Source organism: Glandiceps talaboti, chromosome 8, assembly GCF_964340395.1.
Source record: "Glandiceps talaboti chromosome 8, keGlaTala1.1, whole genome shotgun sequence".
Classification (NCBI taxonomy): Eukaryota; Metazoa; Hemichordata; class Enteropneusta; family Spengelidae; genus Glandiceps; species Glandiceps talaboti.
The window spans coordinates 2,029,459-2,055,510 of record NC_135556.1 but is presented as its reverse complement, the minus strand read 5'-3'; the positions used below and the strand labels follow the sequence as shown (position 1 = coordinate 2,055,510).

Below are 26,052 nucleotides of genomic sequence, written 5' to 3'. Positions count from 1 at the left end.
TTTACATTCGTATGCTAGCTTATTGCCTTTACATTCGTATGCTAGCTTATTGCCTTTACATTCGTATGCTAGCTTATTGCCTTTACTTTTACCATGTTTATTAATTTACGTTAAAAGAACCATGATTTTACTATTATATCAAAATAGATTATTGAAATTTTGAATGTCAAATTATAATGAAAAGTTTAAAAATTAAAGAAAACAAGACTTAGTCAAAGAAAAGCAGAAAACTCCTTATATAAAGTTGTCCATTAATTCAGTCAAATGCATCCATATCTAATGGCCAGATATGTTATTGCAAAATCTAAATATCCAATCAACCCTACTCCTAAGTTCTAAGTATATTTATTGACATAATTCAGAATATTTTCACACATATGAAATTTAGAGTCACTTTCTCACCTAATTCGTTTTACCGAAATTAACAACAAGCTGGTATGTATTGATGGTGTTGTGTTTGTAATAAATCATATTGAGTTAATTTATTTACTAATCCTTTTCCTTTTTTTTTTGAAACATTCTTATGTCATTTGTTATATTTTGAAAAAATATCCCATAAATGCAAGGTGAAAATATTCTTTTCCAACACGAAAGTACTAGTCATGTTTGGTTATACTGTCACCTACAATGAAAGTAGTCAAATGCCTCAAAAAAGAACAAAATAGGACTTGGAGCTGCCGGGGTTCGAACCCGGGGCCTCGTACATGCAAAGCACGCGCTCTACCGCTGAGCTACAACCCCCTCCTGCTTGAGGTGTGTCACTTTAGCCATATTATATTTTGGATGAAGAATTGTGGTACCTTGAAAATATATTGAGGAGTTTTATGTTTAAATAGCATTTGTTCTTGTTCGAGAATTGTCTAAAAGCAGTTGTTCAGGTGATTTAAGATCGCAGCATTTATCCGCGTAATTCTCATGGTTACTATCGCTAACTCTCGGAAGTGTTCGGGTGTGAACGTATGACGTCACGAACTCCATGTGAGCTTTATACAAAATGGCGGCACCAACATCAGTGACCCAGAAGTGACAGTAAGTGTGTCGTTTTGTTTATAATTTTTGTCCAAAATTGGGATGATTTGAAGAGAGAGATTGTGGTAGCATCCAGCTGACATATTTAGATCTTAGGATTATTTGATTTGGCGAAAAAAACGTACACCTACTTCACAAGTACAAGTCCGGAAGTATAACGTTAGCGACTTTTCTGATTGTGTGTTTACACTTTCTGCGTTGAATGTACAATGCCGGGCACAGCATCGTCGTCTGCGGCACTCTTACAACTCGCAGAATTGTCGTCGCTGAATACAAAACTTTCCGTCAGTAGTATACGGCATGTCATTATTTTTGTAAAAAGTACTATAGTTTTGACGAACACTCTTGGTCTTTGTATTTGTCATCATCTGTAGGGGACAATGACATCAAACAGGAAAGTCGACATCAACGTGGCCTCTGCCGAAGATTTTGAGAGTTTGATCGGGGTTGGACGGTCAAAAGCCGAAGCGATTATTGAATCTAGAAGGGTAAGTCACTACTAATTTTATTCAGAATAAAATGTATGTCGACGGGTACAGGTATTTCAATCAGTAACCTTGTACGTCACCGTGTACATTTGGTTTATGTGTATTACTTTGTAAACTGCTGTCGAACGATGAAGCATGCCAGTACAATGAAACTCTAATACGTTTAACATCTGTGTACATGTTTGTGTTAGCAGATGAAGATATTGGTTTTGATTGTCACTGTCTGATTAGGTGGATCATATAGCTCAAGTACAACTGAACTGGTTCAGTAGTGCATGGTGAAATGTCTGTGTTACTGTGTTAGTTCTGTCTGTAGATGGAGTAAATATTAGTAATACTAGTAAGTCTATTTACTCATTTGACATCAGTTTGAATACAGAAGTCCCTTGCTTGGATTACTGGAAAATTTCATAATTTCAAACGGTAACTGGTCATTTCGGCACCTGACCATTTTGTCCCCACTTATTCTGCACCACTTTCTCGGTACCCCAGACATTTCAGCACCAGTACCCTGGATATTAGGGACTGGTCAGTTTCTCCAGCTGGGGGGGGGGGGGGATTCTTAAATTGGGCCGACAAAAAGTCACTGATCCCCCCTATCTGTAAAACCAAAAACAGGCTTAACCCCCCCCCCCCCATCACTTAAAGTTGTAAAATTGTTTAAAATTGTCATTTTTTTCAATATTTTGAAATCAAATTTTGCCGTTGGTATCATATTCTATGCACTAAGTTACATTGATTCTGCATTGACTTGATTGATATTGATTGCTGGTAAAATTGTAATTTTTAAAAAATATAAAAATATATTTTTTTTTTGTACGTACACAAATGTTATGGTCGAAAGATGTGTACTTGACGGGTGACGTGTCATTCGTACATGCGCAGTAGAAACTTCAGTTCCAAAACTACCAAGCAGATTGGGTTGAAATTTAATGGGGATGCATCTGGGGGGGGTGTAGATTAAGCTGTATTAATCATAATGTGATGATCCCATCAGCGATATGCAAATTAGGTTTAACAATATCAATTTTGGTCAAAATCTTGAAACTGCATGGTGAATGAGTTGAAACTTGGTGGGGATGTTTCTGGAGGTATCATTATGCAGTTATTGTTGAAAACATTTTGACACAATTGACTCTAGCAACCATGACCACGCCCTTAGTGAAATGATGCATATTACAATAAATAACAACAGGGATGGGTAGGTAAGTGACTAAAGATTTAAAATATATAAATGTATGCAAATATGCCTAGCAACATGACCATGTCCATAGCAACAGCTAAATGATGATTTATATTGCAAAGTTGAAAAGTTGGTAGGGTAGGCAAGTTAATAAAGATTTCAAAAATGTGTGCATGTATCCCTAGCAACAAGAGCGTGTCCATAGCAACAGCCAAATACAATTGTGCTACAGTGCCATTGGTGCTATTTTTAGCACAACTGAACTGATAAGGTTCAGTAGTGCACTGCTCTAGGCATGGTAAAGTGTCTGTCTGTCTGTGTCTGTGTGGGTGTGTGTAAACAACTTAAAGTCAAAACCGCTGGACTGATTGCCCTGATAGTTGGTGGGCGTATTACTGTGGGTATCTAGTTGGGAAATTGTTCAAATCAAAATGATCTTAACACCTGTGTGTGATTTGGGTTAAAAAATGTGATTTTTGGTCAAAAACTACCAAGCAGATCGGTCTGAAATTTGGTGGTAACATTCTTAAGGTTGTTTAGATTAAGAATTGTTCACAACATGATGACCCCATCAGCAATATGCAAATTAGGGCTAAAAATGTATCTTTTTGGTCAAATATCTTTATTATTCCCAAACTACTGAGCAGATTAGGCCTATAGCACTACTGAAGTTCGAGTGTGTAACCCCATATAATCACATGCATACGTTGTTGTGTTAGTGGTCTCTGACCTTTATCTTGACCTACAGGGTAGACCATCAAAATTTAAGCTACTACTTACATATTGCAGACACTTTGTAGGAATTGTGTGTGGCTGATTTCTTTTAAATCATGTCTATATAGATAATACAGAACCAGATAAACTTATACAAACATAATTTATGGTGCTCACTTTTTACTCATTGGCAGCCATATTTGTAGTGAACAATCATGATTTACCACATAACTCAAAAACGTTAATACATAGAGACTACATTCAAGTGTTTACCCAATATTGCCAGGTTTAAACTTTCTTTTGAGAAATTTATCTTTGGTCTTGACTGATTCTCGGGTTCAGTTATTAAAATTCAGCATTTTCCTGCATTATCAGACACTTTGTAGTATTTATTTGTTGCCACCAATTTCTTTTACATCATGTCTCAATTCAGTCACAGAGAAGTAAAGTCTTCTATGAAGATTTGTTTCATTTTTACCTCCTGTAAGGGTACGGGAGGAGTTAAAAAGGGAATGTGTGTCTGTCTGTCTGTCTGTCTGTCTGTCTGTCTGTCTGTGTCATCATTTTCTAAAAATCGGCTGGCTCAATTGTAATGAAATTTGGGATATATAATCTTTAGGGTAATACTATAGCTAGACCTGATTAGGTTTAGAGCCAGATCTGTTAATGTTTAATTAGAGAAATTTGCATATTAATGAAATCAACTAATTACGCAATATCTTAAGACTGCATACTTCAATTTCAATATGATTTAGTATATTCATTAAACATAACAACATACATTTGTCCTATAAAATTCGTTGATGTATCTTACAGCGTTAATGAATAATTTGCATAATAAATTATTTTTGGTAATTAGGCTACATCTTAAGAATACATACTTCAAATTCAACATAATTTAGTACACAAGTTAACCATTAGAAAACACATGTCCTATCAAGTTTGTTGATGCACTGTACAGAGTTAATGAATAATTTGCATAATTAATGATTTTCGGTAATTAGGCTATATCTTAAGACTGCATACTTCAATTTCAATACAATTTAGTACATACGTTAACCATAACAAAGCGGATATGTCCTATAAAATCTTTTATATAGCTTAGTTGTAATGAAAAATTTGCATAATTAATGATTTTAGGTAACTAGGTTGTATCTTAAAAATGCAAGCTTCAAATTTCGTATTTTCATTTTGAATAATGAACGATATTCAGTAATTAAGCAGTATCATACACTCTTACATACATTAACCTAAGAAAGCACGCTTGTCCAAAAAACAAAGCCTGTTACCATAGTTTTTTTTAGTTTAATGAGTTATTTGCATAATTAGTGATTCCCTTACGGGAGGCATTCAGTTTAAATCTGGTGTTATAGCTCAATAATGACTTATAGTCATACCTATAGGAATAAAGATCAGTGGAAGAAAAGTTACGTACGATCTGAGCAATTTCCAATCAGAATTTTACATGCATTTTTCGACATGAAATTCAAATTTCAACATGGCCGAAGCAAAAACTCTCCCCTAACATCATTTACAATGTAAATAAAGGTGGTGGTCATAAAAATTTATGTTCAATTTTGACTAGGAATACATTGTTTTGTACAAGTAGATGGCTAAATGAACTCAATGCAGGGATCTGTTGCGATTTTTCAATGTCTAAAGCCATAACTCAGACATGCTTGAACAGATCACATTCAAAGTTGGTATTAGGACAGTGTTCTATGACATACATGTGCATATCCATTTTCATCATGATATGATCCCCCAGGGTTCTGCCAAGCTTGAGAGTAGTCCCGGTCGCTAATTAATATTCATGAATAAATTAATGGTGCACTCAAAGTACATGGAGTATGATCAAAGTTGCCAATGAAAAAGATAAAACCAACTTTTCTTTCTCTACAGATTTATAACTCTAATCTCAATCTTTGCACATCGATTTTTTTCAATCACAGTTATTGATTAGTTTTCTCAGAAAAGCTAAAGTTGTTTCAGTCAAACTAAATATCCAAAGACGACTGCAGTTTCAAAACTCTAAAAAGTTGCGTATATCCACACATACGCATCGCGTTTAGACGAAATCTCGTGATACATGAGACCCCGCCATTTTGGAAATTACGTGTTTTCATCGTCGTGCTATGTACGATGTCAAACGACTAAGTAAAAGTGTTTTCAGAGTAAAATTGAACAGAAAACTAATGATCGGACACAACATCAACACTTTATAAAAAGGTATATAAGGCTGTTATACTTTTTTGACGACGTTGAAGAATGCTAGTCGAAAGTCTGCCGCATCGTGTTTGCCCTGTAATTTACATGTACTGTACATGTACATGGATATCAATGTATACAGCTGTTGTCAGTTCACACTTCGTCTTTAGAAATAGTCGAGTATTTGTCATTATTGTAATTAATGGTCGTCTACATTGTTCTTTTCTCAAAGACATTTTAATACTTCATTATCTTTTAAATCAATGCGCCCATATGGGCAGAAAATGAAAGTACAATTATTAAAGTGAGTGTTGCGGTCAATGGGAAACCAATTGTGACACTTGAAGGTGGTGGTCGGCAACCTTTGAGTGGTGGTTGCCAAGACTGAGTCCCGGACGCTAGCGACCGGTGCCGACCGGCGTCGGCAGAACCCTGCCGACCAATCCTTTATTGTTGTAGGCATGTTCCATGTCCAACAAGCAGACACAACATATCTAAATCTGTTTGATTTAGGTTCACAAGTGTTGTTGCGTGATCAGAGTAGTGATAATTCCTTAAAACCCAATCATAGCGGGCACTATGTCATTCTCAATGACTTGTTTCCAAAATGGCGGGTGGTGACGTCACAAACTATCACGAGGTCTCATGTATGATGAGATTTCGTCTAAACGTGATGCGTTTGTGTGGGTATACACAACTTTTTAGAGTTTTGAAACTGCAGTCCTCTTTGGATATTTAGTTTGAAACAACTTTAGCTTTTCTGAGAAAATTAATCAAAAACTGTGATTGAAAAAACTTGATGTGCAAAGATTGAGATTAGATTTATAAATCTGTAGAGAAAGAAAAGTTGGTTTTAACTTTTATGTTTGCAACTTTGATCATACACCATGTACATGTACTTTGAGTGTACCATTAATTTATTTGTGAATATTAATTATGTAAATTACCATGCATATTAATTAGCGACCGGGACTACTCTCAAGCTTGGGAGAACCCTGCAATGTTATTTATGTAAGGATCAGCTTACTGCAATGTAAGTTCAAAATTCTGACTTGGAAATGACAAATTTGATGATTGTGTCACCCTTTGTAATTATTTGTGACTGAAGAGATGAATTAATGTTGATGACTACATAATGGTCTTGTAAATGTTATTTATGATTGGCTGCTGCAAAAGGTAATCCCTTTATTCCATGTTATTGCATTTACTGATATTGTGTTGGCTATGAATTAGAATGTACAGAAGAATCCATTAACTAAATGATAGTACAGTTACTTTATGATTGTGTGTGTTCCCCCATGTTTGTATTTGAAAATAGCTATATACAGTATCTGAGGTGTCTTATACACATATAGTATGAATATAAAGACACAACCAAAAAATAAATGATCACATTGGACTTTGACTTTGACTACATGTAAGTTGATTCTAATAGGTGTTAGTAATATCGTATCTTAATTTTATGTTACTGATTAAATACTTGAATATATCTGATTTGAGAAAATAATTATGTATGTGTTTTAAGATATTTTTGTCATACATTTGATGATATACATTGTAGGTTTTTCAGACATTTACTGAGGAGATATGACTTTTCAATCAACCATGCATTTAAAGCAAACTGAAAAATTTGTATTTACTACATTTAGTTGTACACAATGTACAGCCAGTATGTGTATTTACTACATGTAGTTGTATACAATGTACAGCCAGTATGTGTATTTACTACATGTAGTTGTATACAATGTACAGCCAGTATGTGTATTTACTACATTTAGTTGTACACAATGTACAGCCAGTATGTGTATTTATTACATTTAGTTGTACACAATGTACAGCCAGTATGTGTATTTATTACATTTACAAAATGTAGTTGTATACAATGTACAGCCAGTATGTGTATTTATTACATGTAGTTGTATACAATGTACAGCCAGTATGTGTATTTATTACATGTAGTTGTATACAATGTACAACCAGTATGTGTATTTATTACATGTAGTTGTATACAATGTACAGCCAGTATGTGTATTTATTACATTTAGTTGTACACAATGTACAGCCAGTATGTGTATTTATTACATTTACAAAATGTAGTTGTATACAATGTACAGCCAGTATGTGTATTTTTTACATTTACAAAATGTAGTTGTACACAATGTACAGCCAGTATGTGTATTTATTACATGTAGTTGTATACAATGTACAGCCAGTATGTGTATTTATTACATGTAGTTGTATACAATGTACAGCCAGTATGTGTATTTATTACATTTAGTTGTACACAATGTACAGCCAGTATGTGTATTTATTACATTTAGTTGTACACAATGTACAGCCAGTATGTGTATTTATTACATTTACAAAATGTAGTTGTATACAATGTACAGCCAGTATGTGTATTTATTACATGTAGTTGTATACAATGTACAGCCAGTATGTGTATTTATTACATGTAGTTGTATACAATGTACAACCAGTATGTGTATTTATTACATGTAGTTGTATACAATGTACAGCCAGTATGTGTATTTATTACATTTAGTTGTACACAATGTACAGCCAGTATGTGTATTTATTACATTTACAAAATGTAGTTGTATACAATGTACAGCCAGTATGTGTATTTTTTACATTTACAAAATGTAGTTGTACACAATGTACAGCCAGTATGTGTATTTATTACATGTAGTTGTATACAATGTACAGCCAGTATGTGTATTTATTACATGTAGTTGTATACAATGTACAGCCAGTATGTGTATTTATTACATTTAGTTGTACACAATGTACAGCCAGTATGTGTATTTATTACATGTAGTTGTACACAATGTACAGCCAGTATGTGTATTTATTACATGTAGTTGTACACAATGTACAGCCAGTATGTGTATTTATTACATTTAGTTGTATACAATGTACAGCCAGTATGTGTATTTATTACATGTAGTTGTATACAATGTACAGCCAGTATGTGTATTTATTACATTTACAAAATGTAGTTGTATACAATGTACAGCCAGTATGTGTATTTATTACATGTAGTTGTATACAATGTACAGCCAGTATGTGTATTTATTACATTTAGTTGTACACAATGTACAGCCAGTATGTGTATTTATTACATGTAGTTGTACACAATGTACAGCCAGTATGTGTATTTATTACATGTAGTTGTATACAATGTACAGCCAGTATGTGTATTTATTACATGTAGTTGTATACAATGTACAGCCAGTATGTGTATTTACTACATTTAGTTGTACACAATGTACAGCCAGTATGTGTATTTATTACATGTAGTTGTATACAATGTACAGCCAGTATGTGTATTTATTACATGTAGTTGTATACAATGTACAGCCAGTATGTGTATTTACTACATTTAGTTGTATACAATGTACAGCCAGTATGTGTATTTACTACATTTAGTTGTATACAATGTACAGCCAGTATGTGTATTTACTACATTTAGTTGTACACAATGTACAGCCAGTATGTGTATTTATTACATGTAGTTGTACACAATGTACAGCCAGTATGTGTATTTATTACATGTAGTTGTATACAATGTACAGCCAGTATGTGTATTTATTACATTTAGTTGTACACAATGTACAGCCAGTATGTGTATTTATTACATGTAGTTGTACACAATGTACAGCCAGTATGTGTATTTATTACATGTAGTTGTATACAATGTACAGCCAGTATGTGTATTTATTACATGTAGTTGTACACAATGTACAGCCAGTATGTGTATTTATTACATTTACAAAATGTAGTTGTATACAATGTACAGCCAGTATGTGTATTTATTACATGTAGTTGTATACAATGTACAGCCAGTATGTGTTCTTTTTGTTTAAATGTCATAGATTTATTTTTGTTGATTGTAATTAGAGAAATTTATTGTAAAGTGATCTGATGGTACTTGTTTTGTAAATGCAATTTTGAAAAATTTGTTTTGGTGGAGTAGTATATAATTATGAGGGACAGTGGGATGAAATTAAAATCTACTGTAAGTCATTAAGGTTAAAAAAGAATAAGGAAAAACGTGATATACAAGATGTGTTTTGAGGACAAAGGTAGTGTTTAATATTAATGATACGTATTGGCCTTGGTACAGTCAATTAAAAGTCATGTTCAGTGTGCTTGTGTCATGAAGACTGATTTAGTTATGTCAGGCATACATTATTTATCTGATATTTTACTGCAGACATATCTGGTAATTTAAATTTTGTGTGAAAGAAACTCATTTGATATCTTCCCTTGAGTGGTTGGTAGGATTGCACAATACTGATTTTTATTACATGTACAAAACAGAAGTACATTTATCACTTACGCAGAAGTGAAGGGAACTTAATTTTAATGACTGGCATGAACAAATGGCCATGAAACGACTGTGTTGTTATTGATGTGTAGGATATATAGCATTGTTCTTTAGACTAGACAGAATCAGATTCTTCTCAACAGTTGCTATAGAAACTCCTGACCTTTTAATAAAGCCACCCACATTGACACATACAGTTTTTGATACAAAAATGTAGAAAGCATAATCTCTTTATTGCCATGGAAATGCCATTTGAGGTAGGAAACAAGTCAACAAATGTAAAAAGTCTGCAATTGCAGGTTTACATCTTGCATGTGTGAAATACTACACTTCTTTGAGTGAGTCATGGACCTTCTTGTCAAAAAAATTGATATCAGTTATTGCCATTCAACGGAATTTGATGTACAGTAGTGAGATTGGTCATGTATGGTATATAAAATGAACATCATGATTTGTGTTTAAATAACCACAGAGTATGTAAAGTGTAGAGTGAGTTTCCAAATCTTTGTAGCTAAAGTTCCCTTAAAATTATCATTGATTTTTAACACAACTGAATTGATAAGGCATGGTGTGGTGTGATGTATGTGTGCGTGTGTGGATGACTTAACCCTTTCACCACCAATTCCCTCAATAGAGGGAACACGCTAGGGCACCCACCGATTCCCTTAATTTAGGGAACGCCAAAGTTCACTCACCTACCTTGCCGTGATGCTGTACAACGGCTGCTATTGCTGAAAAAATTGCAGCACTAGACACTGCATGTATGTGTTTACATGTCAACGATCTTTGATCTGAGTTAGCTGCAAGTTCGCCTGAGACTTCAAATTTCAAGTGTCGATATTGCAAGTCATCTATTGCATTGATGATTAAACTTAAAGCTGAACCTTTTGAGAATGGTGAAGTTTGCGTGAAATGACCTGGATAAAACTTGGCTGTACTAGAATATTCTAGTACCTGTATGACCCCCAGCATAAATTTCTTTATTGGGTTCTTACTGCATGCAATGCCATCAGTGAATGGAATTAGTTTTCTTACAATGCATTTATATGGATGTTGATATTATATAGCAATCTCCACTTACTACATCTTTGATAAAAGAGCTTTAATATGGTTAAGATTTATTCAAAAATTTGTACTATTTATAATAGTCTGTCTCATCTCACCTCATCTCAAAACCAAATGTAACTAATTATTTTGTTTCATTGCAAGTGTTCTGATCATTACTCTGTCATTTCAAGTTGTACGTAATCTGTCTTGTCTACATGTACACATGGAATCATCACCCATATCTAAGCTTTGTACTTCTGGAGTATGGACTCAGTATATATGTACATTTGTACTTCCACACAATCTCGAGTTGGAAACAGTAATGATTTTCCCATGATAATACCCATATCCTTCTGGAAAACATATAGGATGCTTTATGACTGATAAAACCTGTGTCCAAAATCTCTGTCATCTCTGAGAACTGTCAAACTAATAGCTACTTATATTTACGCACTGTTGTGTTGCCATACATGTATATACATGTATCACGCCAGGGTATGAGTTCACACGACTTATGTATTTCAAAACTAATACTTATACGGAGGGTGATATAAAGTATGTTATTTGCCAAATACTGTTCCATATCTTGATGTGAGAGGTCATTTTTCCGGAAAATTTGCAAACTTGCTGTATTCAAGTTTAGCTTGCAGTAAACGACACTGGACTGCAAACTTAACATTAAATCTAGAATGTACATGTATACTGATTGTAGTTTTCGGATATGGATTCTTTGGTGTGTACTGTAGCCTTATCCACTGTACACTTGGAACAGCAGTCACTGTGTCTTTCCCATGCCTCCCTAAACGTTCTATTATTCTGTTTCTTAACTCAGCAACAGATATACATGTAGACAGATATACGACGCGTAATTACGATGCTTTTGATTTTGATGTCGTCCCTTAGTACTTTTTAGTCCCCGCCGGACGAAGTCCGGGACGGGGACTTATGGATTGGGTTCCGTCCGTCCCTCCGTCCGTGCTTCCGTCCGCAGCCGTTTCTTGGAGATGCCTGGACCGATTTTTTTCAAACTTGGTACAGGGGCAACATACAATGGCATACATATGCACGTCAATTTGTTTCATGATACGATCCAATATGGCCGCCTAGCAGCCATTTTGTTTGTGAATTTTCATGTCCAAAGCCATAACTCAGACATGCTTGAACAGATCTCATTCAAAGTTGGTATAAAGGCCCAGTTACACGATGCAACTCATGAAGCAATTGGTCGCATGCGACGAGGCTTGCAACTGCGACGGAGCGCATACACGATGCAACTAGTTGCATGGTGAGTCGTAAGAGCTAAACTGTTGCACATGCGTAGATATATAAAAGTTACAGGTCATCAAGGTCAAGTCTTCTAGCGGCAGGAATTTGGCAAAAATGCTATGAAATTGCTAATATTTACAAATTAAAATGACTGAAAACTTGTTGAGGTATCAATAGTAAAACTCTATTCAATTCGAAGTTCGTTTATGGCGATGTTGATCTTTCCGATGTCCGATTCAAGTTGGAAATAAAATGATATTCAGCGGAAATCAAGCATTCATAGACATTGTATACTATTGATAAATGATAATCGTGGTGATAAATCGAAATTATATAAAAAAATACTTGCTGAAATAGAATATTTATACTAAAAACATGGCGGCCATAACATTGAACGTCATTTGACACGTATGTATATGTCAAAGGTTATTGCTTGCGACGCGACGAAGTGGTTACACGGTGCAACTCACGAAGCAACTCGAAAAGCAACTTGCGACGCGTCGTGGGTTTCCTTGCGACACACCTTGCAACGTCGCAAGACCCTGCAACGAGGCGAGTACACGATGCAATTCGTCGCATGCGACGAATTGCATGGTGCGTTGCTAGTCGAGTTGCAACGTGTAACCGGGCCTTTAGGACAGTGTTCTATGACATACATGTACATGTGCATATCCATTTTCATTGTGATACGATCCAATATGGCTGCCTGGCAGCCATTTTGTTTGTGAATTTTCCATGTCCAAAGCCATAACTCAGACATGCTTGAACAGATCTCATTCAAAGTTGGTATTAGGACAGTGTTCTATGACATACATGTGCATATCCATTTTCATCGTGATATGATCCCCCATACCAGACCAATCCTTTATTGTTGTAGGCATGTTCCATGTCCAACAAGCAGACACAACATATCTAAGTCTGTTTGATTTAGGTTCACAAGTGTTGTTGCGTGATCAGAGTAGTGATAATTCCTTATAACCCAATCATAGCGGGCACTATGTCATTCTCAATGACTTGTTCTTTTCATATTGGGTTCATTCAAACTTACGAGCACAGTGTATCATGCGACCTTGTACAACCACATATCAAGATCGGCTCACCCTACGTCACATTGTACTTGGCATGTACAGTGCTAGTGTCTGACTTGGACATTCAACATCGCCAAGAGTAACAAAATGTTTATAAATATAAAGTTTCACTTGCATTTACATGTTGTAAACCCAATGTGGAAATAAAACAAGTCGCACAATCTTGTAATTCGATTTGTAATTTCTTTATTTATTATATTATTTCTTCATGATGGTTGGATCTAAAGTTGTGCAAAACTTGAATTTTGACTGCAAGAGCTTATGTTTCAGTCATTGTATATGGACACCCATCCAATTTCGAAATTTGCATTGAAATAAGATTACTTGTATTTCAACAATTTTTTTTCTGTATGCTGCCCTCTGGTGGTAACATTTCAAAATGTGATTCAGAAATAGCTCTGTATTTATCCACTGAGTTTTTGAATTCTTTGCAGTTTAGTGCTCAAATCCTGGATAATGTAAATGAAAATTTGGGATTAGTGAAAATTAATTTTTGATGTTATTAGAATCTGTTGTATTAAAACTGAATATTGGTTTCAGGAATAACCTTTACAAGACCAACTGGTATGGCTGTACTTTGTATTTATGTTCTTTAGGAGTACATTTATTCATCTATATATACTTTTTGAAATTGTTTAGAAAATTTCTTAGTCTAAAACATTTTAATTTATACAGTACATAAATATACTATGAACTGTAACTAATAATATATATATATGTCAGTGTTCTCCCCAGGATTTTGTCACAAGAGGGGGGAATTGTTGCTGAGCGGAGCGAAGCACTGCGTGCGCTTTGTGCACGCTGGGGGGTGGTCAGGAGCCTGCCTAGGAGCTTTTGCAATTTGCATCTTGAAATGGTGGCTTTTGGTGGCACTTTATTTAGCCATTTTAACCCACTTTAATCATGTGAATTTCAACACAACTGAAGTGTCACAGTGAGTTTTGATATCTTAATGTTTAAATAGTGACAGAATTTAACCAAATTTACCTGTGTCAAAAAAATAGTTTTTTAATAGTTTGTCCTAAATAGTTACTCAAATAGCTGTTTTTAACACAAATGCTGAAAGAGTGTAACAAAACAAAATCTACAACTTTCTGTAAAAAATTGCAGCAAATTTCAAGATGTTTCAGGACAGTTGTAGTGTTTACTACAAAACGAAATCCATTTTCAAAAGCTTCATTGCATCATCACTACCAAAACAAACAAAAGTCAAACACATAAGGGTGAAGATAACTTTGCCTTTATGCATAACAGCTGAGTAACTTGTCTCACTTCTGTGAGAATTCTCCTGTCTTTGTAATTTCCCCATTGGTGACTGCTTGTTCAAAGTAAACAGTGTCAGATTTGGTCCATCTATTGATATTCCCATAGTGATTCAATTCGTCTAAATGTAGTTTTCTAGTTGACTTCTCATTAAATTTATCATTTAATTCCCGGACTTGAGAACTGCTCAGAATGACGGACCAGTATTTGCGGTGACGCAAAACCATGCGTATTATACCGTACGCAATGGAAATTAATTTTATGCATATTTGATCGAACGATCCGTATCCTATACGCAACGAATTTTGTTACATTTGCCATACACCTCGACTGACGATCGTACTATACTGAGTGAGAGTCGATTGTTTTTATTTTGATAACTAACGAACTTGTACCCTGGCCCTGTTACAGTCAATGTAAAAAAGACGCAACACTAATGTTGCAATTTTTGTTGCCATTGTTGTGTCTAACTGGAAAATTAATAGTAATGCCAAACACAGCTGCACATGTTCAAATGGACACTCAATACGTCACGCTCCCACGTCAAAAAAAACTCACACTGTAAGACATGCCTAGCCATGATATAGTTCTCTTCAGCATGACTGTTCAGGTTTTTTTTACGAAAACAAAAATAGTCGGTGACAATACGGCATGGCAGTTTCAGTTAGCACAGGTCTTTTTTGAAAGAAGGCGAAACCGCTTCGTGTCACTATGGGTGGTAATGAAGTCAATCAAAAGAAATTAAATAAAACGAATCGGAATACATAGTTTTCAAGTGGGACAGGTATCCGACAAAACTTTCTGCTACGACGACTCACTAAGATTTTGAAAGGTCAAAGATTGTACTATGACGACACATGCAACGTCCGAACTATTAAACTAAAGGGAAGGGACAGAGGGGAACTTAGCGTTCAACTTCAATACTGACGTAGCCATGGAAAATCTTACTTGCGTGTTTTTATATTATGAGAAGCAATTCATAGACACAGCGACTCTGAAAACCATAGATTTTGTAGTACATTTAGTGTACACGTAAAAACAGACCGTTCCGAGACTTTTGTCACGTCCCACTTATCCTTGAACAATGGAATCGCCCACATTGACACCACGTGTTTATCTGTGTTGAGGCCATCGCATCTCACCCGATATCTCCGTAAGTTCGATCGTGGTTCGATGGGTACGAAAATATTAGCCCATTTTCGTTTCGATTACAATTCAATAAATAGTTAAGGAACTAGAATGTACCATTTTGTTCATTTTAGTGACATATTATTTAGTATCATCTAAGTAGTGTCGGTGAACAACACAAGCCTTTCAAAGTTTCGCATTTCATTTTGTTTTTGTACCGTAAACTCGAGACAGTGTGTGTTTACATGCAAACAATCTCACGATCTGAGTTCAAGTTCGCCCTGAAAGGGGCCGACGTGTAAAATATTCCGTGTACCTCCTGATCTTCATTGAGCTAAATGAAGGAGGAAAGACATGTTGACTGTTTGAAAGCTATAGAATGAATGACAAGTTTGATGAAAGTATGCGTGAATGTGATTCGCACGAAGTTTGACATCAGTGACAGTAGCCTCTTTACCGAGATATTTGACTTTCCAAAATGGCGACTATGAGATCGTAGCGAAACTGCGAAAGTAAATCGTTTTGCCCCGTTTGTTGAAAAAATATTCAATTCATTTTTTTTTCGTCAAAACTTACAAGGGGGCGCCAAGAATTTACAAGAGGGCGCGGCGCCCCTGTTACCTTGTTCAGGGAGAACACTGTATGTAAAAAAATATAAAAACTTGTTCTTTATTGTAATCATTATCAGATTTCACTAGAATTGTTACCTCATGCCCTAGAACTAATCTGAGGTTCAGTAGTGCTATAGCAAAGTTATAGCAAAGTGTGTGTGTGTGTGTGTGTGTGTGTGTGTGTGTGTGTGTGTGTGTGTGTGTGTGTGTGTGTGTGTGTGTGTGTGTGTGTGTGTGTGTGTGTGTGTGTGTGTGTGTGTGTGTGTGGGTGGGTGGGTGGGTGGGTGGGTGGGTGGGTGGGTGGTTGGTTGGGTGGGTGGGTGGGTGGGTAAATGACTCAAAAACTGTCAGACTGATTGCCTTGGTATTTGCTGTGGACATTACTTAGGGTGTGTAGATGGGAAATTGTTCAAATGAAAATGATTGCATCAGAGATGTGTGTTTTGGGTAAAAAATGTGATTTCTGGGCAAAAAAACTCCAAAACTACTGGGCAGATTGGCCTGAAATTTTGTGGGAATACTCTTAGGGGTGTGTAAGTTAAGATTTGGTCAAGACATGATGATCCCTCAGTGATATGCAATATTATGGCTTATAATGTCTTTTTGGTCAAAAATCTTGAATTCTAAAAGTACAGAGCAGATTGGGCTGAAATTTAATGATGTAAAGGTCAAATATGGAAATAGTGGTAGTTACAGTAGTTACTATAAAAAGGCAAACTGGGGTAGTTATAGCAGTTACTGCAAAAAGCGCAAACTGGGGTAGTTATGGCAGTTACTGCAAAAAAGGCAAACTGGGGTAGTTAGAACTGTAATTTTTATTTCGAAAAGAGGATGCCTTGAAATGACAAAATTGTTTACATGTACATGTAGTTGATTGGACATACTGATATAGATTTCCCTTCTTTCCTACAATGTGACTTGAAAGGGTTCAGAAGTTGGTTGTTTTATTATATTTTTGCTAAATGTACTGTGTTCCTTGACAAGGTTATTGTATTATTGATTGCTATTAACCCAAAATACCTGGATCTTTTGTCTTACAGAGCCTTGGTGGTTTCAGTAGTGTAGAAGACTTGACCAAAGTTCCTGGTATTGGCACTAGTGTTATAGAGCAGAATAAGAGTGTTTTATCTTGTAGCAGTAGTAGTAGTAGTAGAAGTAGTAGCAGTAGCAGTAGCAGCACAAGTGTAAGTCGCAACTCTAGTCCTGCAGTAGGTAGCAGTAGTAACAACAGTAGTGGCAGTAGTACCTGTGCTATGAACAAAAACAATAGTAACACAACACCTGGTTCAAATAGAACTGTACAAAATCTACACACATGTGCAAGTTGTGGGAATGCTATACGAAGGCCAATGACGGTAACTGCAACAACTGCCCATATTCCAGCGGGGACAGTGCGCAGACGTTTCCATAGCAACAGTGATAATGAAGATGATGATCAATCAATATCTACAAGTCCAAGAAGTTCAAGAAACTCAACAATTCCTGCCAAGGGTATTGTAAGTATATTCTTTGATTTCAAAAAGTGAGTTGTGCAGTGTATAATTATGTGTAGCATTTATCATATAATCATTTACCAACCACTTTATATATATACAACACATGAAAGGGACACAAACCCGAAGGGGGGGGGGATTTTGATGCATTTTAAAATGTACCTCAACAGTGCCAGAAGATGCTTTGGCATTACCATGAAATTAGAATACTTTGATAAGGGTTTTATGAATGTATTTTGACCTAGGTTAAAAACTTACTGATTTGTAAGTCGCATTGCATAGGCAGTCTCTTATTTGTGTTTTATTTTGTCGAATCAATCACATGCATGCTTGTTGTGGTCGTGTTAGCATAATAATTATTAAAACATATGTTTTAGTGACCTGATGATCATTGTTAGGTTATCAACCATAATCTACTTTGTCACAATAATAATGATAATCTTTGTTTAAAACCATGAACTTCATGATACAATAATGTTGTTGATAATTGTAATATTAGTATCATCCATTTGTGTCGATTTCATAATGATTACTTATATTGTGTGTGTATGAATACTTTGTCACAGAGTATTTTGTCCTTATGAGACTGCACTTTGTCATCATGAGTCTGTGCACTTTGTCACCTTGAGTCTGTGTACTTTGTCATCATGAGTCTGTGCACTTTGTCACCTTGAGTCTGTGTACTTTGTCATCATGAGTCTGTGCACTTTGTCACCTTGAGTCTGTGTACTTTGTCATCATGAGTCTGTGTACTTTGTCATCATGAGTCTGTGTACTTTGTCATCATGAGTCTGTGCACTTTGTCATCATGAGTCTGTGCACTTTGTCATCATGAGTCTGTGTACTTTGTCATCATGAGTCTGTGTACTTTGTCATCATGAGTCTGTGCACTTTGTCATCATGAGTCTGTGCACTTTGTCATCATGAGTCTGTGCACTTTGTCATCATGAGTCTGTGCACTTTGTCATCATGAGTCTGTGTACTTTGTCATCATGAGTCTGTGTACTTTGTCACCTTGAGTCTACTTTGTCAACATGAGTCTATGTACTTTGTCATAAGTATGTGTACTCTGTCATAAGTCTGTGTACTTTGTCAGCATGAGTGTGTGTACTTTGTCAGCATGAGTGTGTGTTCTTTGTCAGCATGAGTGTGTGTTCTTTGTAAGCATTAGTCTGTACTTTGTTATCATGAGTGTGTGTACTTTGTCATCATGAGTGTGTGTTCTTTGTTATCATGAGTGTGTGTTCTTTGTCATCATGAGTGTGTGTTCTTTGTCAGCATTAGTCTGTACTTTGTTATCATGAGTGTGTGCACTTTGTCATCATGAGTGTGTGTTCTTTGTTATCATGAGTGTGTGTTCTTTGTTATCATGAGTGTGTGTTCTTTGTCATCATGAGTGTGTGTTCTTTGTCAGCATGAGTCTGTACTTTGTTATCATGAGTGTGTGTACTTTGTCATCATGAGTGTGTGTACTTTGTCATCATGAGTCTGTACTTTGTCATCATGAGTCTGTGCACTTTGTCATCATGAGTCTGTGCACTTTGTCATCATGAGTCTGTGCACTTTGTCATCATGAGTCTGTGCACTTTGTCATCATGAGTCTGTGCACTTTGTTATCATGAGTCTGTGTACTTTGTCACCTTGAGTCTGTGTACTTTGTCATCATGAGTCTGTGCACTTTGTCATCATGAGTCTGTGCACTTTGTCATCATGAGTCTGTGCACTTTGTCATCATGAGTGTGTGTTCTTTGTCAGCATGAGTCTGTACTTTGTTATCATGTATTTGCAATCTTTATAAGGTCAGTACCATAGTAAGTGGATGAAATCTACCAGTGTTCATTCCCCAGTTACCTTACCAAGGTAATATGCCAATTTGACCAGGTGCTGCCTATCTGTTACCGAGGTTCACAAACCTTAGGAAAAACACTGAATATACTTGTTAGATATCAAATAGACTTTATAAAATGTACATGTATGCATAGAGTTATCAAAAGGGTGCACTCAATTATGTGTACATATGAAATAACTACATAAATTTATAAAATGTACATGTATGCATAGAGTTATCAAAAGGGTGCACTCAATTATGTGTACATATGAAATAACTACATCAATTTATAAAATGTACATGTATGCATAGAGTTATCAAAAGGGTGCACTCAATTATGTGTACATATGAAATAACTACATCAATTTATAAAATGTACATGTATGCTTAGAGTTATCAAAAGGGTGCACTCAATTATGTGTACATATGAAATAACTACATCAATTTATAAAATGTACATGTATGCATAGAGTTATCAAAAGGGTGCACTCAATTATGTGTACATATGAAATAACTACATCAATTTATAAAATGAAATTAGTAATTAAAAAAGAGTAATTAATTAATGATGTATTCAATGTAAAATGATGTAAGAATGATATCTTCAAGTTCAATGTAAGAATAATGTAAGAATGATATAGTCAATGTAAAATGATGTAAGAATGATATATTCAATGTAAGAATAATGTAAGAATGATATATTCAATGTAAGAATAATGTAAGAATGATATATTCAATGTAAGAATAATGTAAGAATGATATATTCAGTGTAAGAATGATGTAAGAATGATATATTCAATGTAAGAATAATGTAAGAATGATATATTCAGTGTAAGAATAATGTAAGAATGATATAGTCAATGTAAGAATAATGTAAGAATGATATACATTTTTGTATTCAATGTAAGAATAATGTAAGAATGATATATTCAATGTAAGAATAATGTAAGAATGATATAGTCAATGTAAAATGATGTAAGAATGATATAGTCAATGTAAAATGATGTAAGAATGATATATTCAATGTAAGAATAATGTAAGAATGATATATTCAGTATAAGAATGATGTAAGAATGATATGTTCAATGTAAGAATGATGTAAGAATGATATTCAGTGTAAAATGATGTAAGAATGATATGTTCAATGTAAGAATAATGTAAGAATGATATATTCAATGTAAGAATGATATACATTTTTGTATTCAATGTAAGAATGATGTAAGAATGATAATGTTCAATGTAAGAATAATGTAAGAATGATCCCGTGGCAAACATTCTTTGGAAGTTGAGTTTGTGATGGTAGAATGTAGTATGAATAATAATAATAATAATGTAAATTTGCTGTTTGAAGGAAAGTCCTGTATTGCAAGAGGTCATTGGGTTTAGTTAGGAATGTATAACAGGCAAGTAATCTCACATTGGGTTTAGTTAGGAATGTATAACAGGCAAGTAATCTCACATTGGGTTTTGTTAGGAATGTATAACAGGCAAGTAATCTCACATTGGGTTTAGATAGGAATGTATAACAGGCAAGTAATCTCACAGTGGGTTTAGTTAGGAATGTATAACAGGCAAGTAATCTCACATTGGGTTTTGTTAGGAATGTATAACAGGCAAGTAATCTCACATTGGGTTTTGTTAGGAATGTATAACAGGCAAGTAATCTCACATTGGGTTTTGTTAGGAATGTATAACAGGCAAGTAATCTCACATTGGGTTTAGTTAGGAATGTATAACAGGCAAGTAATCTCACATTGGGTTTAGTTAGGAATGTATAACAGGCAAGTAATCTCACATTGGGTTTAGATAGGAATGTATAACAGGCAAGTAATCTCACATTGGGTTTAGTTAGGAATGTATAACAGGCAAGTAATCTCACATTGGGTTTAGTTAGGAATGTATAACAGGCAAGTAATCTCACATTGGGTTTTGTTAGGAATGTATAACAGGCAAGTAGTCTCACATTGGGTTTAGTTAGGAATGTATAACAGGCAAGTAATCTCACATTGGGTTTAGTTAGGAATGTATAACAGGCAAGTAATCTCACATTGGGTTTTGTTAGGAATGTATAACAGGCAAGTAATCTCACATTGGGTTTAGTTAGGAATGTATAACAGGCAAGTAATCTCACATTGGGTTTAGTTAGGAATGTATAACAGGCAAGTAATCTCACATTCTTACAGTGACCTACTTGTTTTGTTATTCACATGTCCCAATCTGTCCCAATCTGTCCCAATCTGTCTGTTGTGTTCTCTCTCAGACTGTACATGTATTTAGATACATTATGTATTGAGATATTGATCAGCACAGTTTTCATGTGTATGCTAGTCTTCAAATGGTGAGAAATTTTGTTCAAGTTAGTAAGACCGTGTGGAATTATACAAATATTGTATGTTATGAGATGTACATGTCTAATAATACCCTTTTTTTTTACAAGTCTGTTAGATCTAGTTGTAGACAGTAAATACCTAAGTGAGAGTGTTATGATGTGACAGTTGTAATACCAATATATTGCAAGTTGGTAACAACCTGACACCTAGTACTCAATGAATGTAGTTTTCGCTCAATAACAGCATCCGCCGTCTCCTGTCAGCAGTACTTTATACAAAATGTAATTATTGATAGTGAAATTACTGAGGCAGAAAATACAGATTAACAGACATGTCAGTGAGGTACAGTGACCTTCCAGTTGTTTAGGGTCAAAGTATAATGTATGTCTGCTACATTGTACTTTTCTGAGAATTTCTCCTCTAATTTCTAAAGCCAGGTACACGCTAGCGCAATCAGCTGAGTAAAATTTCACTCGTGGCAATTTCCTTGTGCCGATTCTTCTCGTGTGCGGGCAAATTTTAATGAGAATTTGGTCATTTGTAGCCATGAGTCAAATATGTAGCATGTTTGATATTTTTGGCCTTCCATGAATTTTTCCTTGTGTGTGCATGTGAACGTAAGCTTTCTGCTCACAACTTTCTCTTAAGAGCACATGTGTGGGATGATGCAAGTACAAAATGTTTGCCCTAGTCTGAAACACCGGTGAGTAAACTTCTATGTCAATAACTTTGGTGTTTCATGATTTAAGAAGACAAATGTGTCAATCTTTGGCCAAAATAACCATAGCCATTACCATATTTAGCAGAATAGTCACACAACTATACCAAACAAGACAACTATCTGATGCTATGACACAATAACCGGCATCTTGTTGACTATTCCCTCTAACGCAATAGTCACAGGAGTAAAAAGTGGTACATCACTATGTATTTAGATATACATGTAGCAGATTGGAGTTAAAATCTGAGAAGTAGTACATCACTGTGTATTTAGATGTAGCAGATTGGAGTTAAAATCTTGAGAAGTGGTACATCACTGTGTATTTAGATGTAAAAGGTGGTAATACACCGTACATATATGCATATACATTTGTATTATGTATTTCACAGGTTCACTTCATACATTTCTATGACTAGATTCCTATTTCAAAAGAGGCTGCATACAGAAAGCTTTACAATGTTACTTTTGTGTGTTCCTTAGCTCACAACACCCATCTAGGTGTGTAATTCCCATCTTTTCTAAGAGGGCCTCTCAAGTGTATGTTTTACATTTTGTAATTGGTTTAGTTCTATTTCCACACTGAAGTAGTGAAACTGTTGGCCTGATTTCCTTGCAAGATGTGATTAGGAGACCACACCTCATCATAGACACTGATTGGCTGTCAGTTCAGCCAGGAAACATTGCTTAAAGCTTTAAATAATTAGTAGACACTATTATCTGATAATTCCATGATGGGGTGCTACCTTGGCTATGCTAGCACCAAGTCATCCCTTTCAAAGGTAAAGTGTGTCAATTTTGTCTTATAATGTTATTTGCTGTGGTCCCAAACTTGGTTCAGGAATACATTACTGTCATCTTCCAGGAGAAGACTGAATATTACACTATTCTCAATATTATTGATGAGGTTGTATAAAAGTGGACATCAGTAATAGAGTTGGCAGTGCTTGTAAGATTTACACAGCTTCATGTATTATTGAATCCAAATTTTGGAGGGGGAATTTGTTCGATTATTTGGGAAATTTCAGTCCAATTTTATCATCTTTTCGTTATCAAAGTGTCCTGTCAGTATTCCTTTATGTTGACCATAGTACACCTGAATTATGATAATTAGCTCACAACTGAACTGATAAGGTTCAGTGTGTGTGTGTGTTTGTGTCTGTGTGTGCACGCGTACGTGCGTGCGTGCGTGCGTGTGTGTGCATGCATGTAAAAACAACTTAAAGTAAAATAACGCTGAACCGATTGCCGTGATATTTGGTGGGTATATTACCTTTAGTGTCTAGTTGGGAAATTGTTCAAATCCAAATGATCTTACCACCCATGTGTGATTTGGGTCAGAAAATTCGATTTTTGGTCAAAAAGTGTATCGGTCTGAAAGTTGGTGGGAACATTCTTTTAGGGTGCTTATATAAAGAATTGTTCACAACATGATGATCCCATAAGTGATATGCAAATTAGAGCTAAAAATGTCTCTTTGTGGTCAAAAATCTTTAATTATAAAAACTACTGAGCAGATTTGGCTAAAAGTTAAAGGAAATGCACCTGAGGTATATAGATGAAGAAATATTGGCATATAATGATTTCATCAGTAATATGCAAAATAGGTGTAAAATGTGAATTTTGGTCAAAAATTTGTATCTCAAAAAGTACTAGGTCAGTGAGACTGAAACTTGGTGAGGTGTTTCTAGAAATGTTATTATGCAGGTTTGCTTCAAAATATTTTGTCACAATTGGCCCTAGCAACCATGACCACACCCTTAGAAACAACCAAATGACAGTATATTTTGGGTAAATAACAACATCATCTGGTAGGTGAGTAAACATTCAAACACTGTATGCAAATATCCCTAGCAACCATGCCCATAGCAACAGCTAAATGGTGGCATATTTCAAAAGAATAACGGATTCTTAGACAAGTGAACAAACATTCAAAAAATGTATGCAAATATGCCTAGCAACAAGACCACACCCATAGCAACAGCCAAGTGATCACATATACAGTATTGCAAAGATAACAGGGATAAATAGACAAATGAATAAACATTCAGTAATGTATGGATAATCATTCAGCAAATGAACACCTATACCCAGCATGGATCAGCATATGGGAAAACATTTTTAAAAACTGTACAGTTGTGCCTCAGTGCCATTGGGGCTATTTTTAAAACTGTACAGTTGTGCTACAATGTTATTAGTCTGTAAGGTACGCCGTGACGGTGCGCCCTCAACCATCGGCCAACCCCTAACACGTCTGTATCGAACTGGACTCTTCCCAGCGTTTCCAACCAGAACTGGTTGCGGCCAATCACAGGCATGCACACGATTAGAGGCCGTTAAATGACACTTTGATGTTAATTTATTTTAATTTCGCTGGCGACGTAATCAAAAATTGCGTCACCGATATTAGCATACATTCCGCCCACAACCGTCTTGTATCTTATCATGTGTACACAATGTAATGTATACCCGATTACGTTCTCAGTTTGACCTATTATATTAAAGCATTTAGCAAAGTACGTCGAGTTACCAGCAAAATGTCTGTCGTGAATGCCATTACGAAGTCTTCCCATGAATTTGGAATAGTGTTGAAAGAGAAGCAGAGAGAATGTCTGATTTCTTCGTTGTTGGTGCGACCGATGGCGAAGACATCTTCGCTTGCCTTTTTGTTCGGATGTAGTCCTGCTTCCATGACGGTGCACGAGTCTGTATTACTGACTTGACTCTAGTCCTGCTTCCATGACGGTGCACGAGTCTGTATTACTGACTTGACTCTAAGGAGGGGGAGGGACAATTGTCAGAATCGAGTCCCGAATTCCTCCGTATGCAAGCAGGACTAGTTCGGATGGTGACATTCGGCAGAACACCCCCTCGCGACTTTAAATCGTGCTCAAGCTTGTCTAACTTCATTCTACGATGTACGTGGTCGAAACACAACTTGCAAACCCCAGCACGTTCATGGTCTTTTCGTAACGGGACACAAAATAAGTCACGTAAATAGGACGTGAAACGATCTTCTGTAGGGAACACGGATCGCCTTTTTTAGGGTGTAATTGTACACCACAGACGGCACACTCCGTACACGTAAGTTTGAATGTGGCGATCGTGGACTTTGTTGGCGTTTTGCCGTCATCCATGACTCTGTTACATTTATTTCAAAACTAAACATGGAAATTTGAAGTACAAGTACGTTATTTTAGGAGAGTTTCAAACTAGTTTTATTGGTCATTATCGGTCATTATTGGTAATGTATATTGGCCTACACATGTGTGTGTGTTTATTTACGTGGTGGTATTATCGTTGGTTATGCAAGTCCAATCCCAGA

At 35.6% G+C, this 26,052-nt stretch overlaps 1 protein-coding gene and 1 non-coding gene across 2 annotated transcripts in view; one reads left to right on the top strand and one right to left on the bottom strand.

Annotated features, from left to right (window-relative positions):
* Positions 1-669: 669 nt before the first annotated feature.
* On the bottom strand, positions 670-741 carry Trnaa-ugc (transfer RNA alanine (anticodon UGC)). Its single transcript has one exon. It is a non-coding gene; the product is annotated as a tRNA-Ala (tRNA).
* A 242-nt stretch (positions 742-983) lies between these two features.
* LOC144438468 (F-box/WD repeat-containing protein 7-like) overlaps positions 984-26,052 on the top strand; it is a 116,900-nt gene continuing 91,831 nt past the window's right edge. The window contains exons 1-3 of the mRNA XM_078127498.1: positions 984-1,029; positions 1,404-1,517; positions 17,399-17,854. Of these exons, the coding sequence (XP_077983624.1) occupies positions 1,410-1,517; positions 17,399-17,854 (564 nt within the window). The 5' untranslated portion in view covers positions 984-1,029; positions 1,404-1,409. The remainder of the gene's footprint in view (positions 1,030-1,403; positions 1,518-17,398; positions 17,855-26,052) is intronic.